The following is an 18,930-nucleotide window of genomic DNA, read 5'->3' as shown; positions in this document are numbered from 1 at the left end:
GCTTTCGGTGCGTTCAAATCAATGCGTTTCACTACACAGTGGAATTCGTCAGTGATTATTCAGAAAGTATGAAAACAAATAAGTTGATGGAAACGAAATGGACCAACAGTCAACAATCATTTCGCTAACACGAGTAACATTGTAGGTTCATTGAGTTGTTTGTGCAAGTGACTACATGTTTGCTCCCTATCCAAACTAGACAATGAGTGTAAGAGGATTCGAATGCGTTATTTTCTATTGGCCCATTAAGACGTCAACAACAGCCAATTTGTAGTAAACACCTTAAAAGTTTTGAGTTACTACCGTAATAGTGAAAATTCCCGGTATGTAAAATGATTTACTGATTAAAGCACATAGCAGACATGTGGAAATCATCAAATGAAAAGCACATCGTACTGGGCCACAATAAAAATCGTAAGCAAGGAAGGGAATTCAGTGTGTACCTTTATATTAATAACTGTCCAGTAGGGAAATAATTTTTTCACACAGTTTAGTATGGTAAATAAATTTTGCTTACTGGCCCAAGTACGATTGTAACTTGACCATGTTTGATAGGGAGAACTTTCTGACTATGATTTGACTCATCTTTGTCGGGGAAAGTACTGTCAGTAAATGCTGCATTCAGCATTGTGTAGGTTTTTAAATCTGTTGGGAATCATATATTGCCTGTGAGGAAACCAAGAAATAAACAACCATTTCTTACCAAACTGACCTTTTAGAGTTAGTGCATCTTATGTAACGAATTCGAAGAAAGGTGTTCCCTGAGGATACCCTATAACTTTATCTAGTGTAGTACTTGAAGGTGCACCCGGGGACTTTGTCGCACAAGGCTAGGCGACTTGACATACAAAATTATTCCATTGGTTATTCGAATTTTTTATAATACTGAATTACGACGGTGAAAAGCTTAATAATAGGTACTCCCGTTGTGTGTGTACCAAGTTAGGGTTAGGCCACAATTTATTTCCGATTTTCCTTATTTTAGTTACATGACGAGTTCGGGGACTGTCTGTGTTAGCCAAGTGAACATACCCACTGCCCATAGGTTTCAGTCCCTTTACATTTACACAACTTGATGTAAAGTAGGCGAACAAAATTAGTTACCTCCACATTGGTACACACACTTCTGAAGCGCATAATTTTGTCATAATAATCCCTACGACAGTGAAAAGCCTAATAATATATATATTCAATAAATGCGATACTTAATGTTGTATGCGCACATAAACTATCATAACGCGGTCAGATTTCCAGTCGTACGTTTTCAACGGATTTGATCATTTCATGTAAACTTTTCGAGGCGGGTAAATGATAATTTTTTAAAGATTGATATTTCGCTACGCACAGCCTGGGAACCACACCCCAAAGTGATAAATAATCCAAATCATCGGTGAAAATAATAAGACTAAATACACAACATATATACTAATTATCTCTAACTTTCTTTGACAATTTGAGAGTTGATGTCACCAGTATTTCTCTCGTCATAGATTTTTCGCGGGGGACTAACCGATGCCAATAAAAACTTCGTAGATTTCGAATCTATGGTGTAAGCCAAGGCATGACTCCGATATTGCAACTTCCAAGTACTTTGTTGCTACATAAATACCACGGTGTTATTTTCTTGAAATCACATTTCCACCCAAGAACCCTGTTAACAAAATGACTAATATAAATTCAGTGAGAAGTACTTTATATTGCTCGCATACAGCGCAAAGAGAGAAAGGAGAAAACAGCCACAATTAAGAAAAATCAAATAATAAGAATTATATTCAACCAAAAAATTATTATCAAATAACTGGTGGTGGAACATAGAGGCCTGTCACAAGAAATCCTGAATTTATTCATCGAAGACCTCAGAGTAATAAAAAAACATCCACATTTCTGTCATTTGATAGTAACTTTTAAGTTGTAACAGTTTTCAATCGTAATAATAATAATGATAGAGATATCAAATAGCGTAAAGAAGCATGTGCCAATCAAAGCAAAAAATAATAATACACGATAACTATGATTAAAATATAAAGAACGAAATTGGAATAATAATTGTTGGACCTTGGTTACGTCATAATAAGCAATAGAACTGTCATCTTCAGGTTAGCCAAAATTTCACCGACGACATTTTCATTGGCCAAAAATAGCACCCTGCTTTTGGTGCTTGGCCATGTTTGAATCGATGTTCGAAAAATGGGCATGTCTTCAAGTTCAATCTCTTTGGACTAAATCACCGTGAAAAATTAGTAAATGTTACATATTTTTGACAGTGTTTATCATTTTAATATTGCACATAATGACGTTGGTTTTATGCAACAATAAATAGAAAAATGGAATGTGTAATAATCATTGTATTCAAATTTTAAGTAACCCTTCTTGACTGTAACTGTACTTCGAATCGAATTAAACTGTAATTCTATCTATGAAGGTTCATCATTGCCTTACGAACGATATGCCTGATACAATGGCAAATAAGGAAATTAGTTAGTATATTGGCCATTAAACTCAAATTAAATACGTGGTAATATAGCAACCAACCATTCATAACATAGTGCGGGCGACGGAGGCAGGAAGTCGGTATGATTCAATATGTTAATGGAGCTGATAGGTTTTTACAGAATCATATGTGGCCTCACATAAAAGGTTATAAATATCAATTGGTATGATAGAGTACCAATGGCCGAAGATAAAAACTTGAGTTGCGAAACGTATTATATTATGAGACTGAGCGTTCAGTATAACACGCGCGTTAGCCAAGCGGGCGGAAGTGACATCACGAAGTGTTCCTACGCGCCCACACTATACACGTTACCATCTTGACAGTGCCGAAATAATTAACAGTTTTCTAAATATGGTTAATTTGAGTTTATATATCAAAAGATGACAAAATTGAAAAATTTGGCATCCCTCAAGTGATCTAAGGTTTGCTGAATGATTATTACTAAATAGTGAACGACAAAATATTTCAGAATTTTGGAAAGAAAATTTTCCCACTGGACGAATTTCCATCCCTGGCATTTATAACGCTTTTGGTGAGCATAACGCATAACTGCTAGTCATTGGGTTTTGGGCTTCGATTGGCTAGTCATTGGACAATCGATACTGACTTACAGTTCGCAAGCTTTTTACAGACCCTGGTATGGGCCTTAAATATCCCGCTAAGATTAGGCGCAGATCACGTATGGCGCATACTTAAAATAACAATTTTTTAATCAAATTTCCTCCTACAATTTCATATTTGTTTGGTAATAATCAAAATGTTTTTATTATTACGTCTGTTATCAGTTGATAAAAAAACATATTTGGCGCGGAAACGGTGTGCCTATATGGTGGTACATATTCAATAATTATCCATATCCATTTTGGTATTTTTTACACGGTTAGAACGCTCAAAACAGTTGGTATCTTTGCGCTTTCTTTTAACAGTTTGGTCCAGAATAGAACACAAAAAACCATATGTATACCAAAGTTAGACACAACACTGGAACAACAGCACGGGTGGAATTCATCTAGTTGTCACAAGAGATCGAATCATTACCATGGCTGAATGCGAATAATTTAATCTTGGCCTGGCATGTATATATAAAATATTTTTATTTTCAAATTTCTGACATTTGTAACAATTTTTTCCAGTTTTCATTTATTTTTTATTTTTGCAAATTTGTGAGTATTTGACCGTTAAGTACTCGGGAAAGTCATATTGTGCCGTTTCAATATATGATTGATAATATACAATTATGTAAAGGCTTTGGCTTCATTTCTGACAGAATTGATAAATCACGCCGGTGTAGCGTTTGAGACATTGTCGCCATGATTTTTGACGCTAAATATCAATTTCAAAACGAGATCTGACCAATTGTCGCGCTTTCATACCGATTGTTGTGACACCTAATCAGAGCGAATTAACAACGTATAACTAATCAAGCAAAGGCCATACAAAAAGGCGGCTTTCGACGTGTGGTACGTGCTTGTATATTAGATAACGCGTAAGGCGAGGTATAGCAAAAGACTTCGACACTAATTGATCATTGACTATTTCGGATATCCGCTTGTTTTGGCCGTGGTTCTGATTTGCATAAGCCATAAAGTATTAAGGAGGTTGGTTGCAAGACACAGTAAAATATTTTTGAATAGACTGGAGAAAACTCTAATTGCAGGGGGTATTATCCTAATTTTTTGATGAACCTAATTAGAATAAAAATAGCCTGTGATTATTTACGTGTAGAAAAAATACAATAATACGATATTACTCTTCGATATTATACAATCTTTGTGAACTAGAAGTATATGCATCGCATTAGCAATTCGTAAATTTTATATTTAGTAGACACTACTTTGACAAAAAATTTCAATGAGTTTTTCCCAAACATCAATGAGGTAATCAAGTGTCAATCAAAACGCATCCCATGGCATGAATAATTGAATTTTCGGAGGCTAACTAGATATTCTGATATTTCATTTAAAATTTCAATGAAAAAACAACAAATCAATGACAATTTTAAGTCAATATTTGACATAAAACAAAAACAAAAAATAATGAAAAAAAAAATAACATAAAATAATAGATTCAGCAAAAAAATGTGCAAATTGTAAAAGTGTTCTATAATAATTTATCGTGTTGAAAATGTTCTAGGCAAATCACGACCGACATTTAGTCATTCTTTATGTCTCAAATGGCGAAGACTGGAATCAATTCCTGGACAAAATCGTGTTGTGATATCACGTCGGGAATGCGTGCATTACAATTATATAATAAATATTGATAATAATAAAAGAACAAAGACGTAAGTCGTCCTGTGAAGTGAACGTAGGTTGAACTTATTGGTGTCATGCCAGTTTTAACAAAACCTGCCACTTTTTTAGCTCTTATTAAAACTGTTAAAACAAATTGTAAAATGCACTCGCATTTATGCGACATAGGGGAGATATTTTTTAAGTATCTGAAGGTAGTAGTGCACGGATACTGGTCGTAGATTACGCCATTGCGTCAATCCTGAAAAGCGTCAGTGGAAGTTTTCAATCTCTTTACGCAACACCATTCATTTTGCGTAAAGGATTACGTTATCGTACTGCGACTTTTCCTCCTGCAGGCATAGCTATCCTAACACCGTTGGCGCGCATCGAGGAATGATGAGAATTTTGCATAAAACTGGAATGTTCGTGCCGAACCCGGTCGTGTGTAGAGGGTAAAGGTGGACGTTGAGGAGCGTAACCTCCGCTACTGGCATGTGACTTCAACTCTCTGAAGACGGAGGTAAAAAATTGAGCATCCTTGTTTATACGGAGCATTTTACCCGATAGTTTGGCCATTATTTCACAGCAACGAGACCAGAATACGCCTCGTTCGGTTTCAATAAGAAAAGGCCGAAGAGGATACGAGATTTCATTTCCCATGTATGAATAACTCATGTATAAACACGTAAGTATGGTCGCCTGTACTTCAAAAACAGAGCGCATATTTTCCGTGACCATTTCACGACATAGCATGTACAGAAACACCACGCTAGAAGGCATGATGAAGCTAATGTCTTGCCAACCTTGTACCAGCAGAGATCTGTCGACACCTCTAATCCAGGAAATGACGTCCGTGGGGTCGAGGTCAGGAAGACGGTGACAACGATAGCACACGAATTCACCCAAACATCGAAGGAGTTCAGAGGTCGAAGCCTGGATGACGACTTTTCTTGGCGCGCCAGAAGAAGTCTTTTTCGACTGGTCATGAGCGGTTTGAACCGGTTTGACAGCTCGAACAACGTCTTGCTTGGTACCGTTAGTATGCCCTTGATTTCCGTCAGTTGTATTCCCGTTTTTCGTCGGCAAAGAATTCCTTTTTTGGTCCTGTACTCGTACATTTTTTCGATTGTTTGTCGTAATCGGTGGTAGAGCTCCTAACGCCTCCAAATGTTTGGCAGTGAGCTGGTCGTATTGGCCATTTATAATAGTCCCTGCGTCTGCAGGAGCAACCTTTCCATTTTGCGTTGGTGGTTGTTGGAGATGCGTGACGACATTTCCCATTTTTCCGTTTGTTACGTATGTGGGAGGCGGAAGTGCCTTTGTGTTGATGACGTAACAGGATTGAGACTTTCCGAAGTTTTGTCCAATCGGTGACTTCTCTTGTGCAGAGTGTCGACCATCGCCTTGATGTGCAATAATCGGGTGTTTATTGCTATCTGGACATGATAGGGAGGGATTTATCTGAAAGGAAAAAATGTATATATTAATAATGACGTCTGTACGCACACTATTATCACAAACACGTAAAATTAACCTCGCAACTGTACGAAAATATATATGCAATGTAAAAAATCAGTTGCTACAAATCATATAAAAATGAGCGGTGCTCAAGAAGTATATGCACCAAGATGGCGCACAACCTGATAACCCTAACGTGGTACCTATACTATATGTTCAGGTTGTGCGCCATCTTGGTGCACATACTTCGGGAGCACCAAATGAGCATTTGAATAAAATGTAATTTAGGTGCACATATATGTTTCTCGAATTATCTATGATTTAAGTTTGGTTAATGTTGTAACAAATTCTATCATTCGACCACTTACTTAGTAAATTACTATGGATTTGGTAATATCAAATCATTCAAATCGACTAATTCATTTTCCAATAAAAAAGTTTATGAATGAGCTTGCGTTGAATTTAATTGCAGCAAAATATGCAAATTACACGGATAAAGTCTGCCTCGAACAAGGCTTTACATAAAAAGCTAAAAATATGGCTACAAACCTTAATTTTTGTTCCTCGTCTTCTTGTAGATTCAACAATTCGCTTCCAAGTTCCAGAATGGAATATTAGTGATCTTTTTTTCCGCCCATGGTGTGTTAAGAAAGGTAACTAGAAAAAACAATAAACGCAAAATTGAAATTGTTTGTACGCCTAATATATAAATTTATTTCATACCGTGGACATACTGTTTGAATAGTACTTAAGTTGGGTAAAAATGCTTAATGTTGGCTTTGAGGTAAAGTCATTAGAGGTCACAGACAAGTTTGTTGTCGGGTAATATCAGTCTGAACTTTCAAAAATTGTTTCAACAGAAAAGATTTTAGTCGTCCTGATCGGTTGGGTGTGGGCCATTTACTTCCAGTGTACCCCTCGAGTGCTAGACAGTGAAATTTCTTGCCAAACGTTTGAATAGATTTTTTCTCGCATTCCCTGACACGTGACGTTCATTTAAGCAAATTCTTTTGCAATATATAAAGTCGACTAAGGTTGGCTAAAAATGCTCCTAAACAAGGTCAAATTCTTAAGATATTAGTAAATTACCGCAACCCATATTGCTATTGACAGATTGATAATTATTTTTCGTATTTTAGTTTCAGGTTCGATATGTTAAATTGCGTTATTGATTTAAAGATGCATGATGAAACAAATTGATTTCTTGCAAGGTTAATTATGTGCATGAGAGCAATGGTCGACACTCGACGTCATTAAAATCGGGCGCACGAGATGTCCAGAGTAATATTTTTACTTCCGTAATACTAAGCCTTCATGGAGAAGAACATCAACCATCAATTTCAAAGATTTTTTTTCCTATAGTTAATTTTTATCAACATTTTACATTCCCCTATATTTTATGATGTTTAATATACTTTTGTTTTTTTGATTGGAGCGCTCTAATTGCCAATTTTAAATTTAACGGTCAACGCATTTTCATATTTCAAGTAATTATTTCTTTCTCATGAAGTTTCTTATGACGATTACATGTTGCCTTATATGCTGCAGTCTTAAGTATCCATAGGTCGGGGAAAGATTGAAAAAAAAAAACAGCTCATCCCAAGATACTAGTAGATGTCACTAAATGAAAAACAGTCAAACATTTTTCATAGATAAATCAAGTCTGTTAAGGTGTAAACCATATTTAACCCACAATTGATATTACAATCCAAATAAAACAATAACCTACTGATATCTGAACCCGGAAAATGGCAAACAGCAAACAATGAATGCATTGTCAACTAGGATAGCGAACGTCATATATGCATTAATATTTTGAACATTTATTCTAGTCCTATATGTTAATTACCTAATGGCGTCAATTGAATAATTTTAAAGCAAAAACACACATTTATACCTTCCCACCTAGGAAAATGAAATTCAAAACAACATTGAATTAATGCATCATATATCTGACCTACTTACATACAAGTCAATCAGGTTTTGTACATCATATATATTTAGAATATAGAAGTAACCTAAGGAATACAATAGTAAAGTGACTGACGCTCCATACTGTATGTAACTACCGTAATTATACTGGCAGAACACTGTGCATTTCGTAAATTATGTATACAACAACCAGATAGATACTATACTGTTCACTACCTTCAATACACTGACCAACCACTAAACGACGCTGAATAAAACGAAAACAAAAACGGATTGTGAATATCTAACGAGCGCATGAAGAGGAGCATTGATAACCAGATTTGATGATCGATCACTAATTGTCAATTTATAACGATTGCATTCGCTTCAGCGATGATTTCCTTGGCACACAAAAGAGATACCATATCCAAGCAACGGTGGAGTATGTTACAAACCATTTCACATATAAATGTTAATGACGTCACAAATGATGACGTAGCCTTAAATTTATTCGAGTTTGTACCATAAAAATTCATTGTGTGGTTGAATTTACGATGGTTTTTAAATGTATGAACCGTATATTCATACTATCTACACTCACTCCCGTTATGATGGATTTTCAAATTGTTGAATATCGCTGAAAATGACAAAAAACATGGTTTGCCATCAGCAGAAAAAAATATGACGAACCTAAGTTGGCGCCAATTTGTAAATATATCGATACAAGTATTGTGGATAGAAAATCAAATGAATATAACAGGAAATATTCATGTTTTAATGTATACACAGACAGTCCGCATGTGGCATATGACATTTTTTATGAATGGAGTGCTTCCACGAAACTACACGTTATACACCGACTTCAATGTATAAATATAAGAACCATGCACAGACTGTTTTTTTTATATGGACTGAAGGTTAAATTGAAATCCCATTGAAAGCATATTACAGGGAACAATATAAAATAGGCCGCCGTGACCTGGGGTTTCAAATATTCAAAAAAGTGTGTGAAAAGTTAAATTGAGAATAGTCTTCTAGTATTGGGTCTTGCTTAGCGCGGCAATAAAGCGTAAATAAGCATTAAAAATAAGTTGCTTTTACTGTATTGTTGCCAAGTTGATCCCGCCGACGAACTAATCACATTTTGAAGGAGTGTATTCAATACACGCGAAAGATGGACGCTCAGCAGCGCATATAATTTGTATACGACACACGCTAAACTGGGTGTGCAATTTTCCATCAATTCCAGGCGGGAATGGTTTGAATTATTCATTGAGTTGCTGTCTCCCTCTTAATACGCAATAGATTTTCCATCCCGTATACCTTTTGTGACCTTTTCTTTATGCTGGAGTATTGATTAGACTAGGAAAACGCGGGCAGGTTTTCTAGTATGACCATATTTGTGTATAATGACGCACGACACATGAACTTTTTTTAAACATTTTTCAAGTTTTTTGGGTGTCGTCCCACAAAAATAAGAAATTCTTGAATTATTTATATCTCTATAACCGCTAATAACATCGCCTATTTTAAAGTAACAAGTTATTATGTGAAATTAATACTCAGAAAATAATACCACAAATTGACGCACGCATAATATAGACAAGGAAATTATTACGTCGCATTTGAGGCGCTATGGGTAATAGCACTAACTGCTGTAAACGGTGTTTTTGATAGTCATAACTTTTTTAGATATTTTTATATCATGGGCTCATTCGGAAAGGTGTCAAAAACGTCAAAGATTTGCCGCTGTGACGGACGACAGTTCCTTCTACGTATTTTGGAAATTCATGTGCTGTCACATATAGAGAAGGCTTTGTCCTTCTATGCATTGTAACTACCGTATATCATTATTAAATGGAAGTTTTAGTCACCAAACATTTTTCAAGAATTTTAAAAATTTAAATGGGGTTGAAGATGCACATGTGATGATATGTATTCGCAATATTACTTATTTTAGATTTGACGAATAAACGCGCTGCATGACTGTTATTGAGTCAGTTCGAAAATACAAAAATTTCGTGACGCGGTTTGTCTTAAATCAAAGATCAGTTTTAAACTCTATCTGACTCATTCAACGGATGGCCATAAGAGTAATAACTTATCAGTGAATCAAGTTTGATTTATGTATGATCAATGTCTGCGAATGTAACGAAAATCGTTTTAGAAATCACTACTTTTGAAGACCGAGTACAGACCGAGATCGTGTTTTCAATGGCGAAAAAAATTGAAGATTTCCATGAAATACGTAAAACGCTTAATGAGTGTATTAAAATATTTTACTTTTTTTTATTATGAATACCAAAAACATATGTTACGTGATTATGAAAACGTTTTTACAACACGATACTCCTGCAAAATATGTGGATAACGCAGTTTTAACAAGAAATATTGGATGAGAAAGTCTTAACAGGCCAAAATCAGGGCTTTTAGTTCGAAGACTGGCATATTTTCAATGGAGTCGGAGATGGAGTCAAATATTTAGTCTATCCGGAGTAGAAATGGAAAATTTCAAATTTACCGGAGTTGTGAGTCTTTCATACTTTTAATGGTGATAATAAGAGTCAAAATTTATTCAAAAACTCAAGAAACATCAAGTTTGCTGAGTGGTCTTAACAACAAAGGGACGGAACATGCATGCGCCAGTGTTTTATTTATCAAATTTGATTTTTTCCGAGTTCGAAACTGAAGTCGGAGTCAATTATTTTACAACTAGGAAGTCGGAGTCAAAATTTATCCTAGCAGAGTCGTAGTCATTTGTAGGTTCTCCCGACTGCGCATCACTGACCAATTTAAACTTGAACGAAAGTAATGTACGCCTTCATAATCATGTGAATTAATTACTCATTTCAGTGTTACGTATTAGTGGTATAGCGATTCTCGTGATAATAAAATCCCCAAGGGTCGTCAGAAAAGAACAATTTAGGACGTTGAACAGTATGTTTACCGACTAAATAAGCTTATGACTCCGATAACAAAATGATCACAAGAGACTAAAAGGTAGTGATATTAAACCTAATGACTGATTCACGTTGTCCTTCCGGTAAACTGTTTATGACCAGTTCATCAGAAAGGTCCAGATGTACCGAATTTGTTTAAATCTTTTTGAGCACTCATAAAAAAGACTATGTTATCGATTTTATGATAAACATAGAATATCCGAAAAAAAAAATTCTCGGACATTAGGCTATTTGGGGCAAAATTTATCTTTCAAATTATAATTAGAATTGCTTTTTCTAACATCGAAAACACGTAATGTGATATGATTTATAGAAAAACCCAATTAATAATATGAGCGTGGATTGAAAAATTTCTAATGTTTTGCCAATCAAAGATTTTTTTGCCACTCAAAGAATTTGAAACTGAAAAAGGCAGGTTTGAAATTTTATAAAACAATGAAACTTTATAAAAATAAACGCACTAGAAATCTCAGCGAACGAATTTGATTTAAAACTTTAAGAGGAGATTATTAAACATATGATCACAACTCATCACCCTGTAAAACCCAGAAAAATACAAATATGTCATCGCGATAAAGCTGCATCCGAAGTGGGGGAAATCGATTATATCACTTTAATCAGTGCATGAGACTGTCGGTCGATGTGGGATATAAGTGAGGTACTTTCCTTCAAAACCGAATTCTGAATCCCATTTCTTAATTGGCGTCTGTTTCCAGTGAGTTAAAACAGGTTCCGTAATTAATATGTTAAACGGGATACATAGAATAGCTGTTATTGGTAGTAATAGTATATGAACGCCTGGCCTTAATTTCACCCGCTTCGAGATTCACACATTTTGCCCTCAAAATATGAGATCACAATGTTCAACAAAAGGTCGTTATGACAGTATTCGTAGGGCTATTGCAGTCATGTTATGGACAATACGCCCGGGTCAGATCTGTGACCTAAGCGCTGTCCTGTTTTAAGCGTTATTCCTTGGTATTTATATTAATATTTGTATATTTAATTTCACTGAGGCGAGTCATAGCAGTATAGGTTAATATTTTTCCTATATAATCTAATGCAAAAAAAAAATCATAACCTCAAATCCGAATATCCGAACAAAACAAAATGAATTTTCAAGTACGAAATGATAGATCTTTTATGTACTTGCGCTTATAGTTGAGTAATTCAAATATGAAGATGGAACATAAGGCAGGAAACAAAATACTGATTCGCGAGCTATTTTACATAATGCCAGCGAAAATATTTTATTTTGTTTCATTCAACTCCCAAAAGATTCGCCGCTATAACTAATCAAGTTTCCCGATTCGTGATTTTTCGGTCCCTCTGTGCAATATAGAAGAATTAATAAATACAAGCTGTGCCGTATCCTTCTCTCTATATTTAATTTTCAGGTCGATTGATCTAAGGAACGCAGGATTAAGACAACAGGAGAAACTTCTAACAGGATATTTACATTAAAGCTCAAATCAATTTTTAGATTGAAATTAAATCATTTAGATATTTTTCCAAGGCTGACCACGGAAGAAATATTATATAATATCGGTATAGGATGTTTACCTACGGCCATGCGAATTATAAAGAACGAATAAAATTACGAGCACACAAATTTGAATTTAAAATAGATGAATATTCAATGAGGTAAAAACAGAAAAATCCGTTACGTAATTCCCAGTGGACCAATTGCCTGGACTGATTGGCTAACAAGTCCGGCTCTTATGTAAAAAAATGAATTATCCCTATCATTTGATTATTATACAATGTTTAGAATTAATGAACACTGTTATATACACCTGTTATATAAAATTAAAAATTCCATATTCAACATTAGTATTGATTAGATGAAGCGATTTAGAGACAAATTATCATTCATGCACAGGAAAAGTGGCACAGGAAATTTTTACAAATCTGAATATATTGTAAAGAAATCATTTACTGATTCAGTATTTTTACTTTTATTTCCAAAATTCGATAAACGAGTGTTTTTTATAGGGCCGTACTCATAATGTTTTCAGTCCCGTTCAGTATCACCTCAATTTTTTTACACAAATTTTATTTTTAGTTGTGATGAGCAGCCGATAAACACATAGGCTTATAACTTTTCACGCTTATTTTCGTAACGACAAAATTTTAAAGTTCGATATAGAGAAAGTCATTTTTCATGACAAACTTTAAAACGAAATGAATCTGTAAGATATATGCATCTTGGTAACATGCAAAATCGCAAAACAAATTTATAATATCGTGAGATACCGACATGATATTCAAATACTGGGTGACGCGCACGAATGCATGCATACTTGCTGGCATATATACACGGAATATGATTCAATCGTATGATTCGAGATATGTCTTCACCGGATGTTGTGACATGTTGAACGCGTTAGAGGCTTAGTAATGTAGCATATTACATTGTGTGAGTCTTCAATGATAAAAAAAAATTCGATGTACAAACAGTCACCACGGGCCATTGATAATATGCACGTATTTATTATATACTCACGCAAGGCAAACCATGATTTCTGAATAGCGATTTTGTATTGTTGCAGCACTCATTACAGTGTTAGATATATATATTTCACCAAACAAAGCAAATTGTTCTAATTACTAAACTCATATAAACCGAAAACGCGCAATGAGATTTGAATCAGAACGTGACGTTTCTGATTCGTTTAGGGAAGTAATATTTATAATAATCAGCACTAAATAATATCTTTTCTTGTTTCTCATATTATTAAATGAGTATTTTTAAATGACTAACGGCTCAAATGTATTATAACCATACACGAATTTTATCATACTATCATATCACGACGCTGACCTGTTCCCGTATAAATTTGATAACAGTGGGTGGCATGAGAATGAAGATAAAATTTGAGTTTATTGAAATTGAGGAACACGGAAACGTCATTTGTAATATGATTTGAAAGGCATAAAAAACCCGTATGTATATTCACAAACAAAGTCGAGGATAGAAATACTAGTTGATCATTTTGTCAAGCTATTAGATTCTAAACAACCGATGAATTTCCGACACTTCATAATCAATGATTCAATAAATAAATAAACAACGAAGATTGTCAAACTGTAACAGCCTAACTAAACTAACCTACTTTATCTAAAAGACATCTCAAATATTCGTAAAATAGGCCACAAAAGTACTCGCGTCGCACCACATACTAACACAACATTCTTAGTCTACTTTGCATTGCTATTTCACCGCTGTTGACAATTAAATATTAAACTAAAGATAATATAATCCTACTTACGTTACAAATCAATAACTGCAATATTTTTTATGCAAGTAAACAAGCTTCTCACCTCTTTTTCGATGCTGGAGATCCTTTGATCGGTTCTATCGTATCCCCCAACGGAGTTTCCCATATTGCACAGATGTTACTTGGTCGTCTTGGTGCGACTTTACGCTAGAATTCGCAGATTGCAAAGTGAGGCTCTGCAAGTCGCCTTCAGCTTTTCTGTTGTTATTGCGGTGCTTCGCCCTTACTCGCCGTCAAAGATGAACGGCGGTATCGATTAGGCTGCTGCTCAAATTCAATAATCATTTATCCGTCGATTTTACGCGCACTGGAAAGAGAAAACAAGCGCAGGTGGTTATTACTGATGAAAAATTCATACATGAGGTATCTCCTGAGGCCCGTTGCGGCTTATAGTGTTTGCGCTTTGGGAATACCTCGTCTGATTCATATTATATTGCTAGTAGCTGATTTTGATTTTACTGACTGAGCAGAAGGTTTATATCGCTCAAATTTTTATGTGAGGAATCCGGAATTATTTTCATTGATTATTTCACCACAATCTTTCAATAAACAACCTCCTTTTTGTGACATTTCCTCAATTTCAACATTTTCATAATCCGGCGACCAAAAGTGACGAGTGGCTTCGTGTTTATCGAGAGGAGTGATACAATTTTTTAATTAACAAGTTTATTATTATCCGTAGCCTTCCTTAACTTTTAGTTGTCATAAACTTTGTCTCGTATCATTTTGATTGCATTTTCCGAATCATTTACCGGTATAGCAATCAATATTTAAATCTAATGTTTATACGTTAGAATAAGATATCAACCCATAGGCCATCCTGTTATTAAACATTCGTTATTACGTTACTCGCTTTCTAACTCACGAAAAGTCCTCAACTGTGATAAGAAGGATGCGAAAAAAAATCCCTTATACTTCAATATAAGCTTCACCACAAGTTGCGAACGTCACACTGAGAAAAGTTATTGAAAACACAAGAAGTAGGGTAACATACAAGAGAATTCTCTGTTTTTAAGTTTTCTTTAATCGCTATACTTCTCATGCTGAAAACAAATTAAACTAACTGTGAAGACGATGCGACCTACCTCCAGCCCTGCTGTCAACAATCTCATCAATGACGGCATGCAAGAGGGTGGCCCTGCGACCGCGGAAACGAATGCTCACACTAACGGTTTCTGGCGTAAAATAGAGAGAGAAAGAATTGCGTGATGCAAAGAGAGAAGGAGTGATAAAGTGAGACAACAAAAAAGCTACATATGCATGATGCACGTCAACAATTTCCGCACTGCGCAACCTATAGACTAGACTGAACTAGTTCAGTTTGCCTTCTACTTCCCAAAAACTAGCATTATTCATTCAACACTATTATTATATTTGCAAAATTTATGCAAACTTACCGAGACTGGGATAAAAAGTTATCTTCGTCTTCAAAACAGTAAGCATCGTGCCCGCTTTGTAATACATAATCGGGCTTTAGATTTCACGTGTTTGTAAAACTTGTGACCTAAATTCGTTAAATATAAAAATATTCGAAGAATTGCATTGAGTAATAGTTGTTCATTGGGTCTATGGCAGTAAGTAATGCATTCAATTGTTGATGGAAGGGGAATCAATTCCTGGTTCGAGGATCTTTTGTAGGAAGCCCTCGCCAAGAAGCACCCTCGCCACCGCTTAAAATAAAAAAAATATATTACTTATCCAGTTAGGGTTGGGGTTAGGGTTCAGAATGCAGAATGCACTGGAAATTCTAATTTATAAATCATTCTTATCCCGAACCCGAAATGGATAATTACTATTTTTAATTTTAAAACTTGGCGGGAATGTCTTTACGAAATCTCTCATTTTGTATTAGTGGCAGGGGATTTCTACAAAAGAGCCATTTGAAAATTTTCAATTCCTCTTCTTTCCTGAAGTTTTTGTTCTCATGAAACCGCTACTCATTTAAATTCAAAATGGCACGCGCTTGATCAAATTAGACTAGTCTTGATGCACGGGACATATTTTTAACTGAATCTGAAGTGGAGAGAAGACTAGAAGTGTAGACATGATTTTTTTGCATGATAATAACATCTTCCTGTGAGGATATGAAAATGCCCAATTCATGGAATCTTGTTCTCTTCAATTCCACTTTTTATCACGCAACCTCGGTATACACCTTGAAACTGCTGATATCTTTGGTGTATTGCGCTTAAATAGGGGCGAAGTGCGTTATCATTGATATATATATATATTGCTATCTTGTATATTCGATGCAATATTATTTCATGATACAATAGCTCAATTTCTATAATGTAATTTTTGACATTTTCAATGCTGGACATTCTACGTTATTTATTTGGACAGGAATTTCCCGATGTCCAATTGGCGTTCCAAGGAATACGATTTTTTGTATCCGTTTTGTTCAAAATTCATGTAGCAATAACACAATTTTATGTAATGGTGTTTTGAATGTGGCTCGGCACCGCTACACTGTTGCATACTGCTTTAAGGTTATAACTTATAACCTGACAGTTTTGTTAGAACAAAGGCCTTGGTGCATATTCATCAGATATCAATATAGTATTTTGCTGACCTATCATGGCCCAGTTTAAATGCTCTGTGGAACAATGGACCACGAGAAAAAACAATTGTCAACACTTTAACTTTGCATATTACAGATAAATAGTAAAGTGTACCTATCTAACTTAATTCTACATTGATATTAATTTTCGAAAAGGACTCAACAACGACAAACCCATTGGACTCCACCAAATCAATACCTAATTTTTGCAATAGGTTTTTATGAATTGATTCCAAAATAATTATTGAATTTATTAAAAGGTTGCTTATATAAAAAGTCATTGGTTGTGGTTGATATTCAAGTGTACCTTTGTAATAACAGATATATGTATATTATTATGCGTGGCTCGACAAAATATTTGCCCCTTCATTCAAAATTCATCAAAATGTGGATTTTCTTCATTTTTTTAAATGGGTTCTTGAAGAAGTGGAATTTTTTCATATAACATTCTTTTTGTATGACAAAGTGGTGAGCAATAAGTGACACACAGCCACTAGCGTCTCGAAGAGGCCGTGTAACTAAAACGGTGTTTTCGACGTAATTAAAGCCTTGAGCTTCTTAAATTGTTTTTAAGTTCAAGATATCGCTATACAACACAATATACAACACTTTCGTGATGAGCATAGTGCTCAACGCACAACTCCATCGAACCACCTGTGTTATCTGATCAATTAATTGCAGGAACTTTTTTTGCTGGAAGTTCAGAACAAGGCATTGTTCTGGCAGTTAAGCTTAGCAGAACTGGCGCACCCTGATAATAGTCATGCATTGACCAATGACATTTGGTCAATGTCATTGCATTGACATAGCATAGTGCATACAGTCGACAATCCACCAGATACGATTAAGGTGAGGTCTAATTTCTCATATATATGAAAAATTTACCGCATGAATTCCCGCCAAGGCCTCTCAATGATGGATAGTCGAATAAAATCGTGAAATCCCCTTGCTCGTGAAATAATCATCGAAATAATCGTGAAATAATTTTAACAAATAACTCTAGACTACTACAGAAGGGATGAAACCAGAATAAAAGTAATGAATGATAATTCTTCTTACGGGCGGTGGGGTAGAAATCACTATAAAGCTGAAATGGAGGAAATTCATCCCGACGAAAGGTGCGGTGGTTGATCAGTAGAAGGCAGGAAATGTAAGAAGAAAAAGTGTTTCTGAGGCTGTAATGTATGTGTATAAAAGAAGTGGCCGATTTTCTACAGACAATATAAAAGAATTGACGTCATTCTGGGAATAAATTTTGAAATGAATGAGTATACTAGAAGTAGTGGGCGTTGAATTTTCGGAACTAAAAGTTTCAAATGTATGAAAGACGATGATAAAGCATTAAGATGCATTGGAATGTCGGAAATCATTATTAAACTTAAATCAGCAGGGAGGAAGATTCTGATATTTTTTTTCTGATTGGACAGGGTAGTCAAACTAATAATTGAAATTTCTATTTCCTAATATAAAACTTGGGACCAGCGGAAAATCACCAATAAAAACTATTTGGAACATAAATGGCACGCGAAGGAACGACTAACGATTATTCAAGCGTAAAGCAGTCTTTTGTGTATCCATGACGACATCACGCTCGGTATATCTTTGGGCAGACTAGATTATTGCGGCCGTGATCTCGCCGACTTGCTGAACGGCGTCTTCAAGTCTGTCCAGTTTTGCTTTAGATTTATACATTGTTATGTTTTCATTTGTAATATAAACAACTTGAGTGTAGTGTAGAATAGTAACACACTTTCACAAGCAATTACAGAATTAGACATTCGCTTTTGCCGGTACCGGTACCTCATAAATACAGAAATACGGTAAGTTAACTCACGGAAGTTAGTTATACCTTTATAGTTAACGCTGCGACCAAAGACTGATTAAGGTAACAGCTGAAAGGTGTAAGAGTTCTACTTTCATCATTCTGATTTGGTTGGCTTCTCAAAACTATATTTGAATTGTTTAACCACATGCAGACAGTAAAAGCAATACGGTACCGGTACCGGTACGGCAATATGTCCACTATTCTTAG

At 35.2% G+C, this 18,930-nt stretch overlaps 1 protein-coding gene across 1 annotated transcript; it reads right to left on the bottom strand.

Moving 5' to 3' along the window:
• Positions 1 to 1,676: 1,676 nt before the first annotated feature.
• On the bottom strand, positions 1,677 to 14,645 carry LOC120342787 (uncharacterized). The gene is made up of 3 exons (XM_039411770.2): positions 14,382 to 14,645; positions 6,736 to 6,843; positions 1,677 to 6,189 (listed from the first exon to the last, which is right to left on the bottom strand). The coding sequence occupies exons 1-3, from the start codon at positions 14,442 to 14,444 to the stop codon at positions 5,056 to 5,058; spliced, it is 1,305 nt and encodes a 434-aa protein (XP_039267704.2). The 5' UTR covers positions 14,445 to 14,645; the 3' UTR covers positions 1,677 to 5,055.
• Between the last annotated feature and the right edge of the window lie 4,285 nt (positions 14,646 to 18,930).

This window comes from Styela clava, chromosome 1, assembly GCF_964204865.1.
Source record: "Styela clava chromosome 1, kaStyClav1.hap1.2, whole genome shotgun sequence".
In the NCBI taxonomy this organism is placed as follows: domain Eukaryota; kingdom Metazoa; phylum Chordata; class Ascidiacea; order Stolidobranchia; family Styelidae; genus Styela; species Styela clava.
The sequence above is the reverse complement of the archived record's forward strand: the minus strand, read 5'-3'. Positions and strand labels throughout refer to the sequence as shown.

Coding starts and splice junctions, on each gene's coding strand:
- LOC120342787 (XM_039411770.2), bottom strand. CDS start 14,444: ATGGGAAACTCCGTTGGGGGATACGATAGAACCGATCAAAGGATCTCC. Junction 6,844..14,381: donor TCTCCAGCATCGAAAAAGAG/GTGAGAAGCTTG, acceptor TGTTTTTTCTAG/TTACCTTTCTTAACACACCA. Junction 6,190..6,735: donor GACGAGGAACAAAAATTAAG/GTTTGTAGCCAT, acceptor TTTTCCTTTCAG/ATAAATCCCTCCCTATCATG.